Source organism: Moschus berezovskii, chromosome 28 (assembly GCF_049115385.1).
Source record: "Moschus berezovskii isolate FMDL1 chromosome 28, NW_MosBer_1.0, whole genome shotgun sequence".
NCBI lineage: Eukaryota > Metazoa > Chordata > Mammalia > Artiodactyla > Moschidae > Moschus > Moschus berezovskii.
This window is the reverse complement of record NC_142487.1, coordinates 3,326,347-3,341,323: the sequence shown is the minus strand read 5'-3', so window position 1 is coordinate 3,341,323 and position 14,977 is coordinate 3,326,347. Positions and strand designations below refer to the sequence as shown.

The window sequence follows — 14,977 nt, the reverse complement described above, 5'->3', positions numbered from 1 at the left end:
TCTGTGTCTGCATGCTAAGTTGCTTCAGTCATGTCCAACTCTTTGCGACCCTATGGACTAAAGCCTGCCAGGCTCCTCTGTCCATAGGATTCTCCAGGCAAGAATAGTGGAGTGGGTTGCCATGCCCTCCTCCAGGAGAACTTCCTGACCCAGGGATTGAACCTGTGTCTCTTACGTCTCCTGCATTGGCAGGCAGGTTCTTTACCACTAGTGCCACTTGGGAAGCCCAACATTAAGGTCTGGTAGCTTGAGTATTTGGAGAAGGAAATGGCAACCCATTCCAGTATTCTTGCCTGGAGAATCCCAGGGACAGGGGAGCCTGGTGGGCTGCCGTCTATGGGGTCACACAGAGTCGGACACGACTGAAGCGACTTAGCAGCAGCAGCTTGAGTATATCACAGTCATTTGCTTACATTTGAATTTTAGAGTTCATTTTATATCTTGTGTCTAGGAGATAACTATCCTGACTGCCAGGGATATGGCATCAGAAAGAGCCTGTTTTTTTGATGACACTGATGAACATCTGTATCAGCCCTGCCCTGCTTACCTGGAAACTTCTTGTGATGCAAGATAATTAAATATTATTATTCCCAAATCAGTGTCAGATGGGTTTCCTGTAGCTGAAAGTACTTTTAATTGGAACAAATGGTGGGAGCCCAATATTCTGAAATCAGTGAAATGAAACAGTTTTAATATTTGTTACTAACACACTTATGAAATGATCATAAATTACATTCTAGGGATTACTTTTCTGTGGATAAAAACTCACAAACAATTTAAAATGGTAGACTTTATTTCATATAATGATATATATGTATGCACATATACTATTTAAAAAATAACCATGTGAACTATAATCATTATAAAACATATCAGCCTTAATTTAATATTATCAGAGTAAAAGAGCATGTAAAGTCTGTCTAACGTTGCATTTGCCTTTCAAAGTTAAGATACATAAAAGATTTAACACATTGTTTTTTATCTTCAGTTTTCATGTTACCATCATTAGGTATAAATACCCTTAGGAATGTGCCAACTTATAACTTATATTCAAATAACCAAAGACCTATTACAATTATTAAAGTACGATAAATCACCTAAAATAAGTAATCTAAAAAAATACTAGCCTAAATTAAAACCCTGAGGAATTAAAATCTTTTTACATACACCATAGTTTTGGTTAAGTGCAATTCCATGTTTGTACTACTTTATTTAAGGTCATACTTGGTAAGGCATAGTAAAAATAAAATCTACCTAAATTACCATCTAAATCTATATTTTATTTCTTGCAACAAAGTTGTTTGTTTCTCCAAAAAAAGTAGTTTTTGCATGTCATTCTGGACCTCTTCACCACCTGCTGGCTTATTTGCTTTATATACAGTAGTCAAGAGTTATGCACTCAGCTGAGCTGCCTTTATATACGGTAGTTCAGACAAAGTGCACCTGAAGAACTACATGCTTGAGAGTTCATGTCCGTGTTCAATCATGGCCTGCACAAACTGCTTGAAGACTCGGTCCATGTAGGTGGACTGCCTTGGCCAGATTCCCTCCAGGAAACCAATATGGCCTCCATAAGAAGTAAGGACCAAAGCAACATTAGGGTTTTGCTTAGCAGCTTCTATTGGAATAGCTTGATGAAAAATGGGGGATGGTCAGGCAGGAGGGTGGATAAGAGAAGGGAAGGAAAGAGAAAAATATATATTAACAGTTGTTAGGAAAAGTATGCACCTTTATCATTTCTAATCATTTTAAACCAAAATACCATTAAACAAATATTCATAATGAATGTGGCTAATCAAATAAGTCTAATTTATAGCAACCACCCATATTCTTCTAACAGTTCATGTTCACGTTCATGTACTGGATCATCATTTTTGGAAGAATCAATCGATTGTTTATAACAAAAGTACAGGCCTAGTCTTCTTTTGAGAAATTAAATAATTCAAGAAATGATGAATCCTTCCATTATGCTATAAGATTCCCACTTAGGTGTTACACCAAGGGAAAACACACAAACAAATCTTATTACCTTTGTGAGAGTTACAAATTCACTATGTATGACTTTGGTTAACTTTACATGAAGTTAGATTCCTGAGGCCAGTTGGTGGCTGTGTTAAGAATCCAAAGTTATAGATAACGATTTATAAAAACATACATACATAGCAAAAAAACAATGGCATAAAATACTCCCCAGTGGTAACAGCGTTTATCTTTGGGTGGTAAAACATTGGTGATTATATTTTTTCTTCTCTGAATTTTTGTTTATAGTTAAGCTCTCCCTACCCCACACCCTTCAATGGAAGGGAAGGTAATTTTACTGTAGGACAACTGAGATCAGTTCAAGAAAGGGCTGCCACAGGACCCCTACTGCCTATTTAGGTGATTCTCTAAACCGACCTTTCACTACATTCTTTGAAGAATAAACCGAGAGACCCTAAATCAAGGCCTAAGAAGCCAAGTCCTTGTCCTAAATGGGTCCTGAACTGAGATCCTTATCCAGCCAGCTACACCTAAAGCAGAACATCTATCTTGGGATCAGATGTGAGAACTTAAGGGGAGGGCGGATGAAATGGCTTGATACTATTTTTGCTTTTCCTTTTTCATCTTACATTAAGGGCTTCGATTTAAAGTGCTTCATTTGTCCCTGATGGAATTATTAAGAGCCCCACTTTCACATTCTGGATACACTCAGTACTTTCTAACACACTGATAGTTACAGTCATGTCAGAAGAACAAAAGGCTGGGCCATGGGAGTCATGTGAAAGATGTTGGCTGCCTGTGCTCTCAGAATGCAGACAATTGTCCACTATTTTCAGTGTGGCTTGGGAAAGAATAAGAAATAATGAGTCTAAACTTCAACTAAGGTCAAAACAAGTTAAATGCTGGGAAATTTTTGTTGGTGGGAGAAGGGCCTGTGAAATATAAAAGCAGATGGAGAAATATTAGACTTCCTTAATCCAATGAAAATAGGCTAAACAATCTCCATGTTATTCAACTGATATTAAAGTTCACAGTTTAGGGAATATCCTGGTAGTACAGTAGTTAGGACTCCACGTGCTCACTGCCAAGCGCCCAGGTTCAATTGCTGTTTGGGGACCTAAATTCCCACAAGGCTGCAAAACGTGGCTAAAAAAAAAAATTCACAGTTTAATTTTCTGATTTGTGGTCAAAGGCCAAGAGTTCCAGCCATCTAAAACTACTTTGATTTAATCATAAATCACACAATGATATCCCCTAGAGAGATGGTAAAGTTTTTAAAAAACTTTGGGGATTTTATGAAATTTTGGCAATACATATGTGCTGTGTTTGTACTCAGAATAGTTTATTTTAATAAAGTACTTGGGGGAAATGTTTTTAAAGTATTTAGGGGAGAAATAAGAAAAAGTTTTATAAGAAGCTTTGCGAAGTTTCATTAGAAAAAAATTAGAGGTCAAATCTATTTATCCTTAAGATAGGTATTACTGATAGGCATCTTACATTGCTTTAATGTATGAACACAGGCATGTATATCTTTGTTACAAAATTCTGTTTATCTTGAATTAAGAGAGTGAGGAAGTTAACTTGGGCATGATTTTCTTCTATACAGTATCCAGGGGTAAAAAAAACTCTTTCCCTTCAAATATGACTTTATTGTCTGAATGTGCTACACTCATGGAGTTATCCAAGGACATCTTATTAATAAAGTCTCAAGCTCTCTTCTAGGTTTAAAAGGGGAGTAATATTCCAAAGCTTTCTGTATAAGAACCTCAGGAAGAAAAGGCAAACTATGTCAATGTACTCTCGAGGTAAAAATACTGTAACATAGCCTGTCCAAAGAACAGATAGAAGGAAAGGTTATAAGAATGAATACAAGCAAAATACTGAGAGCCATAATTTGTTCTGAGGCTCTCACAGTAGACTAGAGAAGAATATATGAAAATGTTTAAAGTGATCTGAAACATTTAGATACTAAATTATGAGTATCAAGCTATTTTTTTCTGTTTATCACAGTGGAAAACAGTATATGAGTGACATTTTGTTTCTTATTATTGTATTTTCCCACAAAGAACATTATTTTTAAACAGTTCATTCATGTCAAAATGTATACAAAGATGTTAATTTACCATGACTGGGTGAAAAAACATCATCCACAGAATTCAGACACAACACTGGAATCCCTACTGACTTCAGTCTACGATTTGGACTGGCATCAGTGTAATAGTCATCAATTGTCCGGTAGCCGAACATGACAGAAGTGAATCGCTTATCAAATTCTCTTATGGATTTAGCCTGAAAAACAGAAACCAACTATATATGTTCTTAGAATCAAAAGAGGAAATAAAAGTATTACATAAAGTTTCTCTCCTACCTTCATGACATGATCCATGTCAATTTGTTTTACAAACATATGCCGGTGCCTGGAAAAAAAAATTTCAAAAATAAAAAAATTAAGGTCATTCCCATCTCACACACACCTAATAATAAGTAACTTAGCACAGGACATAAAGTTGTTACTCAATAAAATATTTATTGACCTTCCCTGGTGGCTCAGTGGTAAACAATCTGCCTGCCAGTGCAGGAGATGTGGGTTTGATCCCCGGGTCGGGAAGATCCCCTGGAGGAGGGATGGCAACTCACTCCAGTATTCTTGCCTGGGAAATCCCATGGACAGAGGAATCCAGGGGTTTGCAAAGAATTGGACATGGCTTAGCAACTAAATAATGATTAACGACAACAAAATATTAATATTTACTTAATCAGATATAGCAGGAATATATTGGTAATTGTTCTGAAGACTCTTTTTTTAAAGATTATTTCTTTTATTGAATGAGTCTTTAAATTCTATAGTGCTTTACCATTTTGAAAAGTTTCAGACATATGATTTCATTATATATAATACTGTGTGTGCTCAGTTGTGTCCCAACTCTTTGCAACCCTTTGGAAGGTAGCCTGCAGGCTCCTCTGCCTATGAGATTTTTTGAGGAAAAGGTACTGGAGTGGATTGCCATTTCCTCCTCCAGAGGATCTTCAGGACCCAGGGATTGAACCCACGTCTCCTGTGTCTCCTGCATCTTTTAAAAAATCCCCCACCCCTGTATTGCCCCTCCCTCTGCCCCTCTCTCCACTGGTAACCATGAGTTTGTTCTCTATCTATAAGTCTGCTTCTTTTTTGTTTTATTCACTAGTTTGTTGTATTTTTTAGATTCCACACATAAGTGATACCATACAGTATATGAAGCACCTGAGGACATTTTTTTAAAGGTACTTTTTTCTTAATTATGGAAGAAGCAACCAGTTGTGCAATAATAAACAAAAGTGTTGTTTCATAACAAACTGTACCTACACACTGATGCTATGAAGCCAATTTGGCCAAAAAGGCCCCCACTGAAGCCAGAAACTCTAAACTGGGTAAATCAACTGAAGATTTACTGTACGCTTTAAATTGGTGTACTGAAAATTAGGATTTATATTTTTGTGTACCTATTTTTAAATGTTGTTCATTTTTTTTGTATAACCCACATTCTAATCCAAATCTTTCACTTCACTTTTCTTGCTACTGTCCTCCATTTCAGTGACCATGAATAAAAATATGATTCTGTAGTATTTCTAGCAATATTTTATAGTCAACATCTGTGATGTAAAATTTTTTTTTTTTAATTTAAAAAAAGATGGGAGGGGGGTTCAGGAGGGGGAACTTATGTACACCCGGGGCGGATTCATGTCAATGTATGGCAAAACCAACCAATATAATATTGTAAAATAATTAGCCTCCAATAAAAAAATATAAAATAAAATTAAAAAAGAATAGGTTAAGTTTTTTTTAATAAAGTAATTTTTAATTAAGGTATATATGTTGTCTTTCATTAAAAAAAAAAAAAATTGGGCTGTGCCACTAAACATGCAGGATATCAGTTTCCTGACGAGGGATTGTACCTGGGCCACAGAAGTAAAAGCCCAGAATCCTAACCACTAGACTGCCTGGGAACACCCCAAAAAGTTGACAATGTCTCATGTCAACTTTCAGGGTAACAACGGTTTTCAATTAAGTTATGTGCAAATTTACTTTTTATTTAAAGTCATCAATTCACTTTAAAATGCACAGTAACAATCATCATAAAAAACAGAAACATCCCATGTTCTTTGTTATCATACTGTTTAACTGTTAGAAGATAACTAAACAATTTCAGAAAAAAACTAATTCACAGATAATAGTTTGGTAATGTTAAGAATTGTGGGGGCTGAGAATATCCATATTTTAGGGGCATGCTCCTAAGCCTCTAAAACATACTATGTTCATAACACAAGCTTTAAAAAACATATTATTTAACTCTGAAAACACTTAGCACATTAGTTACTACCCAGGGAAGAATTAGGTACTAGTAAGATTAGCGACAAGTAGAAAATCGAGGGAAATAGCCCATAGTTATTCAACACATTCAATACTAATGTTTTTATTCTTTTAGAATAATTTAGAACAGTGACGAAATGGTGATCTTCAAAATGGGGCACACAGACTAGAGGTTGTACAAGGTACATCATGGTACAGAAAGAAAACATCAGAGCTCTTATCTATATTTTTAGCTTATACATAAAATATTTTTATTTTTGTACATATTGACAATAGAAGGATTATTTTGTTACAGTATATAACATAATAGTGCATATAACAAATATATATATACATTAGCAGTGTTGTCCTTTAAAACATTTTACTGTGGCACGTACTCCAAAAAATTTGGAGACACTAGGTGTTTAAAATGACTTACTTATTCACGGAAGACTGGAGGCAAGTTGTCAAATAATAATTAAAAAGCAGCCAGTTCAGTGGTTTCTCCAGTGACTCCGTGCAAGCAAAGGTATTCCAGCCAACTGAAAAAGTTGCAGCTGCCTTCAAAGGAGTTTTTGGTCCAATTTTGCCCAAATAATTTAAAAGCAGCATTCTAAAATGAGGAAAAACAAAACACAGTGATGACTTTGTTCTATATCACAAGACATCCTATTTCTAATTGTGGACTTTTAACTACGGAGAAGAAAACATATAAACCAGTGTGTCTAACCCCTTTATCTTGGAAAACCATGAAAATATCTTCTTTCTTTCCTTCTGTTCACATATTTATCTTGAGAATGGATAAATATGGATAGAGAATTTGAGAATGGGACAAAGCATACAGTTGTTAGTTAAACATGTATCTTTCTTGGAGGTAAAACATCAGGAAAATCCATTGTAAGAGTGGTTTTCTTTTTCTTTTTTGAAAATTATATTGGGGTCTATTAAAAATTTGCAATTCCCTGGCCCCCCCTGCCCCCTAGCTGAGTATTTAACTTATTATGGGAGGAGTGTTTCAGGCAAACTTTTTCTATAAAGGGCCACAAAGCAAATGGGTTCTGGTGGCCCTAAAATCTCAGTCACAACCATCAATACTTAACCCCGTGACTGTATTTTAAAACATGCGTGAAGGAATGGACATGGCTGTATTTCAATAAAATATTATATATGGACATTGAAATTTGAGTTTCATATACTTTTCACATGTTGTGAAATAATTCTTCTTTTCCAACCATTGAGAAACATAATAACCATTCTTAGCTCTTGCACAAAAACAGTCAGTCAGATTTGACCTCCGGGTTGTGGTTTGCAAATGCCTGGCACAGGTGAAAGATCACAAGGAGTGGTTTTCAAATGTGTTTGCACACTGAAATCACCTGAGGAGTTTTAAAAACTCTGATTGATTTCTGGGTCACCTCGAGATTCGGAGTCACTGGTCTGGGTGGCCATTCTAACTGTCTATGCGTCCTTGCTCCCTGGGCTTCCCTGGTGGTACTAATGATAAAGAACTGGTCTGCCAATGCAGGTTTGATCCCGGGTTCGGGAAGATCCCCTGGAGGAGGGTATGGCAACCCACTCCAGTATTCTTGCCTGAAAAAGCCCATGGACAGAGGAACCTGGAGGGCTATATGTAGTCCATGGAGTCACAAAGAGTTGGACATGACTGAAGCAACTTGGCACACATGCACACCTTGCTCCCTTCAGCAGTGTCTCAGGGCTCCTTGACTAGAGTTAGACTTCCTGAATTGTGGCAGAGCAATCAACCCTAAAGTCACTTGTTTTCTTTTCCTCCTCCCTCCTGCTGTTTGTCCTTATCTCCTTTCACACATTTTCCTCTTTTCCTTTTGTTCTATCATTTTTCCTGATTCTACTCTAGTTTTACTTTGGGAAAAGGGACAAGAATGGAATTTAACACAGTATACCAGAAATCCAAGTTTGACATTGACAACTAAGAGAAAGGATAATAGTATAAATTCTGTTTCCCCTATCTTCCATCCTTTATTTTTCCAATTGCTCAGATTCTGAAATGAGTAAAAATTCTCTCTCATTCTCTTTTTTTCCAACCCAGATGGCTTACAGGGTGAATGAGATAAGATATTAGATCAAAAATGAAGATTTTGGGGTTTGCTGTTTTTTTTGGGTATTTTTGCTATTGTTGGACGAGGTTTATTGGAAATGTTACAGCAGAAAAACACAAATGGCTCCCACACTGTTTTGAAATTCATCCCAGGTATAGACTGAGTGACCTGCAGGCTGGATAGATGCCAAAAACCAAGAGCTTCGGCATTTCCATCATGTCAGAATCTCCTTCAGTGATTTCCTGATCCAGGGCAGAGACCTCAGGCTGGAGATTTCCCTTCTGAGAACAACTCTTCATAATGACTGCATTCCTTTTTTTATAGTGCATGGCTCCCTAAGCCAGTTAAGGGATAATGCTTCTCTCCTGCAAAGGGGTCATTCCAGTGTCTAGTTGTGGTGGCCCAATTCTTTGGCTGGCAGTCAAGAGGTTTCTGTGAGGCTGGTGTAATGGGCAAGTTGAAAGAGCTAGAAACGAACCTCATAGGAGCAGGAATAGCTGTGACTGAGCAGGTGGGGACGCTTCTTAGTTATTATTCAGGAGTAAAATAACATCAAGATATTACTCCATAAAAAGGCTGTGTCACTTTGATAAGAAAAAGACTCCATTTTTTCACCAAGAAAAAAAAAGGCAGCTAGAAAAGATAAAGAACTCGCAGATTAAGAGATTTAAGAGACATAATCTGCCCATATGTAGACTTTATCTGGCTCATGCCTCAAACAAACTGTAAAAACTAGCCAACAGATTGACAGTGAAATGAAATACTGACATTGAATATTTGATGACATTTAGGAATTACTGTTAGCTTTGTTATTGTTTCTTAAGAGACTCTACCTGTCAGAGACACATAAATCTCTATAAATGATGTCTGAAAATTATTTTAATGTAATCAGAGTTGAGAGGGAATGGAGGGTAGATTATCCTTGAATTGACAGTCATTGAAGCTGGGGTGATGAAAATATATGAGGAATCATTATACTCTTTCTACTCATATATACTTGGAAATTTCTATACATTTTTAAAGCTAGTCTAGGAACCCATTGGGAGAATGGAATGTGACCAGGTCTCGAGCAGCGTGGATTCCTTGGTGAGACTTAGTCCTGGCTCAAACCACTGCTTGGCCCCACGCATAACAGGCATGGGGATTACCCAGTCTGGGCATAAGGGTCTTAGATGCTTTTGTCTGCTGCATCTCCAAAAGGAAAAAAATGTGTCAAGCTGTAAACCACATCCCAGAGTGGTAAACCCACTTGGGAACACGTCATGGTGCTAGGCAACTAGAAAGGGGACTTCCCTTTCAACAATTTACAAGACATTAATATGCAACCAGCTGCAAAGGCTAATGGTCAAGTTCTGCCTTCAGGCACTGAGACTTCAGCTCGACAAGAATAGGCATTTCCCAGGAGCCTCTGAATAAAGAATCAGGGCCTGTTTACGTAAAGTCTGGCTTTTTAAAAATTCAAGAATTTATATGATTAAGGGAAGAAAGTTCAGCTGCCACCCTGTCCTTTAAGGTTCTCATTATGGGGCAAAGGAAAAAGTGAAATACTTTCCTTTAAGCACAATTCACAGATTTTGTCTCGGTTTTCTGCACTGATTCAGATTTCTTCCTTTTTAGTAGGTCAAGTCCGACCTTCCATGCTAATGTAAGAAACGTATTCTTTCCTTCTTAGTTTTATGTTTATCAGAATCTAAAAAACTATGGTTAGAGCCAAACTTTCAGAGCCTATCATTTGTAAAGCTGTTCATTTTCAAGTAAGCATGCTCCCAAGACATTTTGAATATTGACAGATAAATTGACAATAAAATTAAGACAAAAATATTTTCTGTTTCCATGTGTTTGCTGATTTTGGACAATGGTTTAGGTCCTCTAAGCACAGCAAAATGCCATATAATAAAAATTTTGTTTTTTATTAAAGTTCACTATTACAACAACAACAACAACAAAAAACACAATAAAATTAGCACAAATGAGGCTAGGCTTCCCTGGTGGCTCAGATGGTAAGGAATCTACCTGCAATGAGGGCAACCCGGGTTCAATCCCTGGGTCAGGAAGATTCCCTCTAGAGAAGGGAATGGCAACCCACTCCAGTATTGTTGCCTGGAGAATACCATGGACAGAGGAGTCTGGTGAGCTACATATAGTCTGTGGGGTCGCAGAGAGTCAGACACGACTGAGCAACAACATTTTCATCCAACCACATGTGATGAAATATGAGAAACACAAAGCATTTGCTTTTAAATGCCCATGTAGCTTATGGTCATCCGAAAGAAGCAGGCACTAGGACCACTTCCCTCTAGGACATTTTAGAAAGGAAAAATCTTACCCTCCCATTGACACTCCTGCTGCCAGAAATGGAGCAGAAGGGTACAGACTGTGGACGTGGTGAATGACTGTCTCCAAGTCTTCAGTGTTCGAACAACAGTAAGTCCTTGGCGTCTGCAAGCAACGACAGGTAGAGCACAAAAATTAAAACTGGGAGGGGAATCATTTGTATAACACAGAAATGTAAAAAAGAGCAAAAAGTCATTAACTAGGAGAAAATGACCTTTGTTTGCACATACTATATGAGTCAGGATAATTTTCAATTTTCTGTCTTGCAGTTCAAATTTATGCCATTTAGAGTCAGTACTACCCGAGTTGGCACTAACCAAAGACTCTGATCACACAAGGAAGCCTGGAGGGAAATGGAACAAGACCAATATAAATACCTTAAATTAGATAGATATGCAGTACTCTATCCAAATGTGTCTCTAACTAGAGAATAGAGTCAATTTAGGAAGAAAAAGTGGAGAATGACACTTTTTTATAGGAAACCAACAACAACTTAGGCCTGACAAAGCCAAAGCAATTGTTTTTTTAATATATAATTTTATTTATTCATTTTTATTTTTGGCTGTGCTGGGTCTTCATTGCTGCGTAGGCTTTTTTCTAGTTGTGGCAAGCAGGGGCTACTCTAGCTAGGCTCTAGGTGCATGCAGGCTTCAGTGGTTGCAGCGGGGGTAGGGGGGTGAAGGGGGTGGGTGCGGGGTTAGCTGTTTCATGGCATGTGGGATCTCCCTGGACCACAGATCAAACCCTTGTCCTCTGCACTGGCAGGCATATTCTTTACCACTGAGCCACCAGGAAAGCCCCAAAGTAATTCTTATTTAAAAAAAAAAAAAACACAATCAAGCAAACAAAAAAGGTTTTCAATAATCCACAAAAAAATCTAAACCGTAACTCCTTTCTGCTCAGGTATAACCTGAGTGCTGTCTACCAATGAAGGAGTGTAATTTTTTTTCTGACACTGCCTTCACTCTAGATTAAAGAACATGCAGTCTGCTTTATTAATTAGATATTTTCTTTTTCAATAACACTCCATATAACCCCAGCTGCGCTACACTGAAAACAAGACACTTAAAATGTTAAAATATGTAAAGCTGATTATGCCTCAATACATAATGCATTAAAACAAATGATTTTCATGTGAACCCCATCAATAAGGGCTCTGTTTCCAGCAGAAAAGCTTCACAGATGCTTTATTTGAGAGCTGGGAGCAGAGGGCAATCCTGTCTGTACAATGTATGTGAGAGTGTATGCGTGAATAAAGTATGCATGAGATAAAATAACTAGAAATTTAACAACAAAGAGATAAATCAGGTAACATTGCCCTAATAAAAAATGCCAAAACCAGTTATCCGTACAACCCGGATGGTAATATTCCAATAAAATATGACTGGAAGGTTATGTGTCACCCACCATTCAATCACTAATGTGTATCTGAGAAAACTGCAATTTTCACTGATCCCTCCAACTAAACTCAAGGTTAAAACACTCCTATTGCCTATTACCATCTTTTTGAGATCTGCAAATATAAAACTCTCCAAAAGACAAATGTTAACCTGACAGTATTTACAATGGCTAACATTTATTGAATAATTAAATTTGTGCCCACAAAACCCCAAGGAAGATCCTATTATATCTAGGAAACTGAGTTATTAATATAAAATTGAGTTTAGAGAGGTTAAATAATTCCTGTAAACTCATGAACAGCTAATACACGATGAAGCTGAGATACTTCCAAAAATACTTTGTGATTAAATGCATTTGAGGGGCACAAATTCAATGTAAAATCTAAACAGACCAATGTCTACTATCATGCTTATTCATAGTAACTGTAGAATTTGTCACAAGAATTCAGGTGAAAAAGATATCCTTCTTTAGCATTTTTATTGTATTTGTGTTTATTCACACTGCATAGCTTTAAAATTTCTGTATTATTTAATATAAACAGTTACCAACACATATTCTTGTTATGAAGGCTTCAAGTAAAGAAAGTGTATACGTGTGTATACACACTTGCACACACAGATACATGAACATACACACAGAGTTGGTGGTGATGGTTTAATCTCTAAGTCATGCTTGATTCTTTGTGACCCCATGGTCTGTAGCCCACCAAACTCCTCTGTCCATGAAATTCTCCAGGCAAGAATACTGGAATGAGTCGCCATTTCCTTCTCCAAGAGGATCTTCCTGACCCAGGGATTGAATCTACATCTCCTGCACTGCAGGCGGATTCTTTACCACCGAGCCACCAGAAAAGCACACACAGAGTTAGGGTATGATAAAAATGGCCTAGGGAAAATTATTAGGATCTTAGTGCCAGGAATGCCTGTGGATAGCAGCTGCTTCCTTATTTACAAGTGGGAAAACCAAAGCTTGGTAAAGTTGAGTAATTTGCCAAAAGTCACAAAGTAGCAAAGCTCAGGGTTTATGTTTGTAGTGAGTAAACTAGTTCTCATAAAGCACTAGGATTCCATGAGATATTTAATAAGCAAATCGATTATCTGGGACCCTCAGAGATAGGAGCTTCTTTTTCCCTTAATGTTTTTCTCCCAATGGATTACACTGAGTTGGAAACCAATAACGCTGGTATGAAAATGTTCAGTTCAGTCGCTCAGTCATGTCTGACTCTCTGCGACCTCATGAATCACAGCACGCCAGGCCTCCCTGTCCATCACCAACTCCCAGAGTTCACTCAAACTCATGTCCATTGAGTCGGTGATGCCATCCAGCCATCTCATTCTCTGTCGTCCCCGTCTCCTCCTGCCCCCAATCCCTTCCAGCATCAGAGTCTTTTCCAGTGAGTCAACTCATCGCATGAGGTGGCCAAAGTATTGGAGTTTCAGCTTTAGCATCAATCCTTCCAATGAACACCCAGGATTGATCTCCTTTAGAATGGACTAGCTGGATCTCCTTGCAGTCCAAGGGACTCTCAAGAGTCTTCTCCAGCACCACAGTTCAAAAGCATCAATTCTTTGGCAATCAGCTTTCTTCACAGTCCAACTCTTACATCCATACATGACCACGGGAAAAACCATAGCCTTGACTAGACGGACCTTGGTTGGCAAAGTAATGTTTCTGCTTTTTAATATACTGTCTAGGCTGGTCATAACTTTCCTTCCAAGGAGTAAGCGTCTTTTAATTTCATGGCTGCAATCAGCATCTGCAGTGATTTTGGAGCCCAAAAAAATAAAGTCTGACACTGTTTCCACTGTTTCCCCATCTATTTCCCATGAAGTGATGGGACTAGATGCCATGATCTTTGTTTTCTGAATGTTGAGCTTCAAGCCAACTTTTTCACTCTCCTCTTTCACTTTCATCAAGAGGCTTTTTAGTTCCTCTTCACTTTCTGCCGTAAGGGTGGTGTTATCTGCATATCTGAGGTTATTGATATTTCTCCCGGCAATCTTGATTCCAGCCTGTGCTTCTTCCAGCCCAGCGTTCCTCATGATGTACTCTGCATATAAGTCAAATAAGCAGGGTGACAATATACAACCTTGACGTACTCCTTTTCCTATTTGGAACCAGTCTGTAAATGTTAGGTAGTTAGAATAGGAAAAAGGAGTCCAGAATGGTGGTGGCTGAAAGACAAGGAAGGGAAAAGCCCGCGGAAATAGAACAAGGGAAGGTCTGAGGACCGGAGTGAGGACCTCAGGTAGAACAAACAGCACTCCTGTTAGCCCAGTTTACATAGGGCAGGCCCAGGGGGAGGAAAAAACATATAACAAGAGGGGCCAAAGGGCTGGGGTCTCTCTCCCGAGAGCACATGCTCTTTTTCTCTCTCTCCCGCATGCACTCTCTCTGCACTTCACATCTTTTGGGTTGGCATGCTCTCACACCTCGAGGATGTATTTGCATTTGTTTTCTAAATAAAACTGAGCTGCAACACTGAGATCTGACACGTGATGAGGGCTTTAACGTCCATCGCTTCAAATTTTTGTTGTGATGAGACAGAACCGAGGAAATTACACACTCTGCCGGGAGAAATATCAATAACCTCAGATATGCAGATGACACCACCCTTATGGCAGAAAGTGAAGAGGAACTCAAAGGCCTCTTGATGAAAGTAAAAGAGGAGAGTGAAAAGGTTGGCTTGAAGCTCAACATTCAGAAAACAAAGATCATGGCATCTGGTCCCATCACTTCATGGGAAATAGATGGGGAAACAGTGGAAACAGTGTCAGACTTTATTTTTTTGGGCTCCAAAATCACTGCAGATGCTGATTGCAGTCATGAAATTAAAAGTCGCTTACTCCTTGGAAGG

The 14,977-nt window shown here is 38.1% G+C and overlaps 1 protein-coding gene across 1 annotated transcript in view; it reads right to left on the bottom strand.

Moving 5' to 3' along the window:
* Window positions 1-775: 775 nt before the first annotated feature.
* ABHD3 (abhydrolase domain containing 3, phospholipase) overlaps window positions 776-14,977 on the bottom strand; it is a 60,355-nt gene continuing 46,153 nt past the window's right edge. The window contains exons 5-9 of the mRNA XM_055417114.2: window positions 10,712-10,824; window positions 6,747-6,920; window positions 4,349-4,397; window positions 4,104-4,269; window positions 776-1,630 (exon numbers count right to left, since the gene is read on the bottom strand). Coding sequence (XP_055273089.1) covers window positions 1,452-1,630; window positions 4,104-4,269; window positions 4,349-4,397; window positions 6,747-6,920; window positions 10,712-10,824 — 681 coding nt within the window. The 3' untranslated portion in view covers window positions 776-1,451. The remainder of the gene's footprint in view (window positions 1,631-4,103; window positions 4,270-4,348; window positions 4,398-6,746; window positions 6,921-10,711; window positions 10,825-14,977) is intronic.